The sequence below is a fragment of the Neolamprologus brichardi genome, chromosome 1 (assembly GCF_056152115.1).
Source record: "Neolamprologus brichardi isolate AB-2024 chromosome 1, ASM5615211v1, whole genome shotgun sequence".
NCBI classification, from domain to species: Eukaryota; Metazoa; Chordata; class Actinopteri; order Cichliformes; family Cichlidae; genus Neolamprologus; species Neolamprologus brichardi.
In genome coordinates this window covers 28,782,812-28,789,622 of record NC_142104.1, presented here as the reverse complement: position 1 = coordinate 28,789,622, position 6,811 = coordinate 28,782,812, and the positions used below count along the sequence as shown (strand labels likewise).

The following is a 6,811-nucleotide window of genomic DNA, read 5'->3' as shown; positions in this document are numbered from 1 at the left end:
ACCCTGTGTGGATTAGAGAAAAATAAGAGGAATAGTTCAAACACATTTGATCATATTGTGCCATTTTTTTTGGTTTTGTTTTTTTAATTTTACAATTGGCATGCACATATTCTTTGACAGCTGTGTAAAGTCTTGTTGTTAGTTTAATGTAAGTAACAAAAGCCATAACAAATGTACTAATCTATACATGAATTAGAAGTTTTTAAAGTAATATAAAGAGATGATTTTAAATATTACTTCTCTATAAGAGTTTTTAAGACAGCAGAATGGTGCAATATATAACTTCTGATGAAATTAGTTACCAACACGCAACAGTCTGAGAGTTGAAACAGCTGTGCATCTATCATGCACTAGCTGATGTTGCTTACAACTGAAATTACAAAAACAAGGATTTCTCATCTTGCAGCACCAGCTCTCTCTCTCTTTCTTTCTCCCTTTCTGTCTTTCTAGCATCTCAAGGAAGCAAAGTAAAGATGCAAGTGGCAGAAACAGGGAAACACTTCTTTTCCAGATCCTCACAACCCTACTCGCCTTCTCCCTTCTTCTTCTTCTGCACTTTCCTCAGATGGAGGAAGTGGTTTGTGAGCAGACTGTGGCTGACTGGAACACTGTGCTGTGCACTGGGGAAGCCGAAATCTGAGCTTCTGTGGATTAAATGTTCCACTAGAGCAACAATTTCTGTGAGGGGGGAATCATGGAGCGGGCTAGGAACCGAAGAGGGGGCTCACTCATGGTACAAACGAAGACAGAAAAAGTTGCAATGAAGGGAATTTCTCACAATTTTAAATTAAAAGTTGGCCACAGTTCATTCATTTTCAGTGCTAGCCATATTATCTCCGCTTGGGTAAAAACCTAGCCACTTACCTTTTTTGTATATCACTCTCTTTCTCTGCATCATTCTTATCTCTCTCTCACCCTCTGCTGTCAGCTGGCCAGCAAAGCATCTACGACAGATAAAGTGCAAGAGAAATCAGGTGACAGTAAATTAATTACATTCCATCTCAGATAAACTGTGACAGTGAAGGTGATTTAGTAGGTGCAGGTAAAACGTTGCTGTTCTTTACACACATTATAGCAATTATGATATATGTCCCTTTCAGTGTGACCTGCGTTACCATAGGGATGAGGAAACTTTGCTGTAAGTGTGCGAATGTGGAGTGTATTTGTTTCATTTTTGTGATGGTTGAGGCTAGTGTCAGTCTGGCCATGATAGGAGAGAGCTGAAAATTCATACCACAAGCCACTGAAGATGTTCCAAACCAACATTGTGTGAATATAATACATGTCAGCTCCCATAATAGCAATGTTATCAGTGAACGGTCTGGGGTTCATCTGAGTTTCTTCCATCATAATTCTAAAACTCCATAACACTATAACTCTCTATTATTGAATCCTGTTCAGGGGTTATTTTTCTGAATGGAGCTAGAAAGCATATGATTGTCAGTTACAAAATATGATATCTCTGTTTGCTGCAATAAATGTAATGGCATGACAGCAGAAGGGAACAGAAGAAGACTGCAGATTGCAAGCCTTTCTTTTGTTACTAAAGCGGGCTATTGCACACAGTAGAACAATGTTTCTGGTTTTTACAGGCTACGTGTTTGTTTGTGCAGTTTTGTGTAAATTTTGTGTTTTGTGACCCTGTCATCACACGTAAATCTAATTTGTGTAAAACGTTTTGCTCTTGTAATCAGCTTCTGAACAGTCTTCAGTAAGACAGTTATTTTTTTCCAGAAAAATAGTTTTCTGGTATAATACAGCAGGAATTTATTCGTCAATGAGAAACATTTGAAGACTACACTTCTCACATGAACTGTCATTCTGATGGTATATTAATAAAACACTTGATTTTACATCATGTCGGAGGCACAGTTTACCTGTTAACCTGCAGTGTGTGGATGCTCATTTGAACTGTTCTGGGAAATGCTTCTTCAGTTTTTCTCAAATACTTTGAGAAATATACCAGAACAAGAGTTAGTTTCTGAGATGGGAGAAAATGTATCAGCTGCACATCAAGCATGAAATAGTTTTTCACTGCAATTTTAGTCTGCTTGCATTGGCAAGATTAGTCGTCTCATTAACTGTTAATACAGCGTGGTTCCTGAACAGTGAGTCAGCTGAGACCTTAAGAACAGTGGTCCTTTCTTGTGGTTTACACACTCCTTAATATTTTCTGTGATGGATGAGTCTATTATTAGCTTGAACCAGCGGCACAGAAGTTGGTTACATCATATTATTGTGTTTTGTAACAATAATCTGCTGAGTAGATTAAATAATGGCTACCAAATAATCCTGCTATACGCTTCAATTACAGTGAAGGTCAATCATGTTTTACTCTGAGCACAGATGTGCGTCAACAGCAAATGACAATCGCGTACCAACACAGTCTGAGGTCTGCACGCAGAGGTTTAGGCTTCAATTAATCTAACAAGAGAGCTAATTGCTGCCAAATACTGTCAAAAATGCAGAATTTGTGAAGTTCACCCTCCTTGGAAAGCTCAAAAGCTTTTACCAACTCAAAAGCAGAATGATAGAAAATAGATAGATAGTTTAAAAAGTCTTTAAAATTGCTTTGTTCAAGTCCACAATGTTTTGATATGCAATTTCAAATACTATAACTTTTGGTCACTTAACTTAAAAATGTGCAAAAATAATTTATTAGGAAACCAGGTTATTTAATCAATTAAAAAAGAGAAATAACCCTATTAGCAAAATCCTGTTTTATTATATCTTAATACTTTGGTATTTGATCCTTCCTGCTAATAGATGCAATTTGAGGCAAACCTATGGGTAATGTTTTAGCTAACATTCAAGTAAGTAGTAGCTTCTGCACGTTACATGTAAAAGGCCTACTACTGATAAAAGAAAACATTACTCAACATTAACTTGTGCTTCTTTTTTATTTATTTTTTGACACATTATTTATTATCCTTTTTGAGGTTTGAAACTAGATGATGCTCAGCTAAAGAGAGAAAGAGAAAGCCACGTACATATTTAACTCAGTTAACCAGTTATCACTTCCTTAAACAAACCAAAAACATCACCGTATAACCTTCATAACTACTTACACTTCTACACTTTTTGTCCTCACCACCAGTATATCATGTATACCCTCTATGAGCTATGAAGCTTCAAGGTTTAAGCTAAGCTAACATTAACTGTTAGCTTAGAAACGTGGTGTTAAACTTGTAGGCCTAAATGCACCTCTTCTGTTAATATGATTAAATTTGAATAGTTTCCATTGCACCAATAAAGGTATTTTTGCTGGAGAAGCTTCTGCATATGTAAGCAAGGCTTTCCCAGTTTCCTATTAAAAACAGAAGGAATGATAACATAGCAATGCTTACATCCAGTACACTTCCACTGCTTATAAAGCGAGAAATTTATTTGAAAATCATCCACTGATAAAGATCCTTAAAGCCTCTGTGTAAAGTTGATGAAAACGTAAAACAAATGCCATGTTTAGTAGGACCACGACTATTACCTGGAGGCAATGATATTGTTTCACCACAAGGTGGAAGCAAAACATCAAATATGGGATTCCTCGAAAAGCCTTCAGAGGGTTAGACAATAAGGAAATGAAGCTCCTAATGCATAACAGACCTGGTAAAATACATCCTCTTCCTCTTTGGAGAGCATAGCAAGGCCAGATCAACTGACCGCTGTTGTTTATTATTGCATTTTTCAAACCTAATGTTGTTCACATCCGTGCATGTTAGCTGTCACCATTAATGAAGTTCTTTCCACTTCTGTTTCTTTGAGTAGAAGCATGTAGACATATGGTGGAACATATGAGCCACGGTGGCACCTTCAGGTTTAATGGTCACAGGATTTGCCACCTCCACCCTGTGGATGATGTCTTTTCCTCCCACACATTTTATATGGTGTAAAGTGGAAATTTTACTTACCTCCAAAAGCCTGAATTAAGAAGTGGCAAGAGATGCAAGTTTCGCACTATGTTACAGAAATGACCATGGGCTAAAATCCCAAATTTTCTCAAATTTCATCATTTATCTCAGAAATGCTAATTAGTTATGATGTGTGATCATAAACTGAGTAAATCCTGATATAAATAAAATCATCATGTTTAAAATCATGCTGAGTTCAACTCCCATCCCCCAGATATTTTCTTCTATATTTGAAAGACCCTCTCCTCCACCCACAGTATGCAAACAGACACAGGAAATACTATTGTTCCAGACAGGAAATGCTGAGAGTGGGGCCATAGATGACACTCCTAAAACTCTGAGAATTTGGAGCAAAGTGACAAAGATATATGAGTGACATAAAAAACAGACTGAGAAAGAAAACTGCGTTCACTCGGGACTCTCTTTGTCTCAGTAACCTTAACTCCAGCATGTACAGACACTTACAGTACACACACGCACGCACATAAACGCAAGTAGTTACACATAAATGGGCAAAACAAAGACTGCGTTGTGGCTCGCAGCCACTAGAGAAGAGTCTCACTCAGCTATTCGGGAATCTAAGCCATGGTAACTGAGCTGGAATCTTGGCCTGTCTCTAGCATCCCTCTATTCAGCCAGTTAGTATGACAAAGATCTGTTATTCTGTGAGTGTGGGTGGATGCCTTTGTGCTACTACACTGAGACACTCAGGGTGAGAAATGCTAAGAAACGTACTCCAAAGTGAAGACGTCATAGAGTCTCAGATTTCTTTGAGAAAATCAATCAAAGTTAAAGTAATCGGAGTAATAAGGCAGTGAGATGTTGTTAGCATTAGGGCCAAATCTGACTGATGATCACTTATGTTCCTCATCAAATGTTTTTCTTGGTTTATAACGCTTTCATTTACAACAACATAATTCAGCAAAATCAGATGACGATATCCACTGAAAGCTAAGTTGTTCTGCCACGCTTCACCATTAGGTTATAGGATGCATGAATATCAGATTAGTTGGTGTCCTCCAAGGTGCAGCTTCTACAACTTTTACCTGTGTGTCCATTTGTATCTGCCAAGAACTCCTTTATGGTTTTATATGTAGAATTAACACCCCTTCAGTGTAGTCTGAACTTGGTGCAAACATCTAACAGACTCTTGTCTCCCCTCATTATTTCCTGTGTCGTTCACACACTTAGGCACACACACGCACACGGCAGATGACGTGCAGCCGGCTCCATGCCCGAGTAGCAGACTGCGACACAGCATCTGACTCCCCTCCCTCCCTCCGTCTCTATTTCTGCAGTCCTCTCCTATCCCAGGCTCTCTGCTTCCGCCTCCTCCCGCAGCCTTGCCTCACTGCTAATAATCAATAATCTGTATTAGCCCATCACTAATCATATTGTGATAGACAGTGAGAGAGAGTAGTGCAGTCAGGCTTTGAGCACATCCGTCCGCATGTGTGTGTGTTTGTGTGTGCGTGCGGGCAGCTGGGGAGGGAGGAGGGAGGGGTGTATCTTAGCAGGGAGCTTTTCCCTGTTGTAGTAACCAACCACACGTCGACTGCCAGCCATTACTTCACTGCAGCAGCAATCAGCCCTTCCGTACTTAGTGAGCCAGACACACTAACCTGTCTGTCCCCTCCTCTTTCCTCTCTCTCTCTCTCTGTCTCTCTCCCTCCCTCTCCTTGTGTGCATATTCAGCAGAGCTGCCCTCCTCTCCTCCTCATCACTTTGCCACTCCTGCGGCATTGCTCTTTGCTTGAAGGGGACACCGGCCTGCTCCTCACCCACTGATTCTGCATGACTGTCACAAAGGTAAGACCGCTTCGGATCTGGAACAACTTTTAGGATCTCCACACAACGGTTTGGCTCAGGGATGCACTGAGGAGACCGAAAGCATTATTTTTTCTCATGCATGTGTGTTTTTGAGTAGTGTTGGAGTTCCTGTATAGAAGCTGGTTGTCAGGATGTTGCTGCCTGAGGATGTGTGTCATGTATGGTTTTAATAAGACTACAATAATTGACATTCTCTTACCCTAACTGCATTACATTACGGGTCAGCAACAGTTCATTCTGGGATGAGAAGTCATTCTTTTTATCCGCATAGAAACTATTTAAAGTTCATTCAAAAAGTCCAAGATGCAATCCAGTAGGAGGCCTGGCGTCTAGTAACAAAGCGGATGCTTTGCAAGCTGTTATCATGCATGTTGGACCGATGTGGTACTAATAATGGGCTGTTAACATGTTTGGCATGTTTCTTTCATTATAAAACATGAGAATCAAATCATGAGGTTGAAAGCAATTTGTGTTGTTTGCTAGCAACTGTGGGAATAAAGCATGTTTGAAAGCTCTGTGGTTGCTTTCGCGAATAATCACATGTAACGCTAATATGCAGAAAGATTACTTTTAGCAAATTATACCTTACATGGATGCTTAGTCCAAGTCCTTCACATGTAAACACATCTCAACTGTTAGTGGCGTAAGTGTGACTTCACCCTGATCTGATGTGCCTTGGATTATATTTACGTTTGTCCAGTGATAGGAGTGAAATAATCTGCCTAATGAACAAGTGTAAAAGTAAAATGCAAAAAATATTGTTCAGACATCAGGGGAACTCGAGCCTTATTAAGGATTAGACAAATCTGAAAATAAAGACTTGTGGTTTTTGGTTAAAGTTAGGTGAAGGGGTGGGGTTAGGCAAACAGCAATATTGTGGGAATAATGGTGCATCCTCTGGGGATATACTTTGGGGCATTATGCTGTTCTCTCAACTGACAACAAATGTGTTTGTGTGTATTAGCAGCCTAAAGCTAATCTTAAAGTAGGGTAAGAGTTCATGTGCACCTAAGTGTGTGCTGGTGGTCGTAGTTTGTGTTGACGTTCATCGGCGACTCGAATCCTCTTAATCA

At 39.6% G+C, this 6,811-nt stretch overlaps 1 protein-coding gene across 1 annotated transcript in view; it reads left to right on the top strand.

The window, feature by feature from the left end:
* Nucleotides 1–5,417: 5,417 nt before the first annotated feature.
* Nucleotides 5,418–6,811, top strand: part of coro2ba (coronin, actin binding protein, 2Ba) — a 44,142-nt gene continuing 42,748 nt past the window's right edge. Inside the window, exon 1 of the mRNA XM_006793865.3 lies at nucleotides 5,418–5,717. Coding sequence (XP_006793928.2) covers nucleotides 5,703–5,717 — 15 coding nt within the window. The 5' untranslated portion in view covers nucleotides 5,418–5,702. The remainder of the gene's footprint in view (nucleotides 5,718–6,811) is intronic.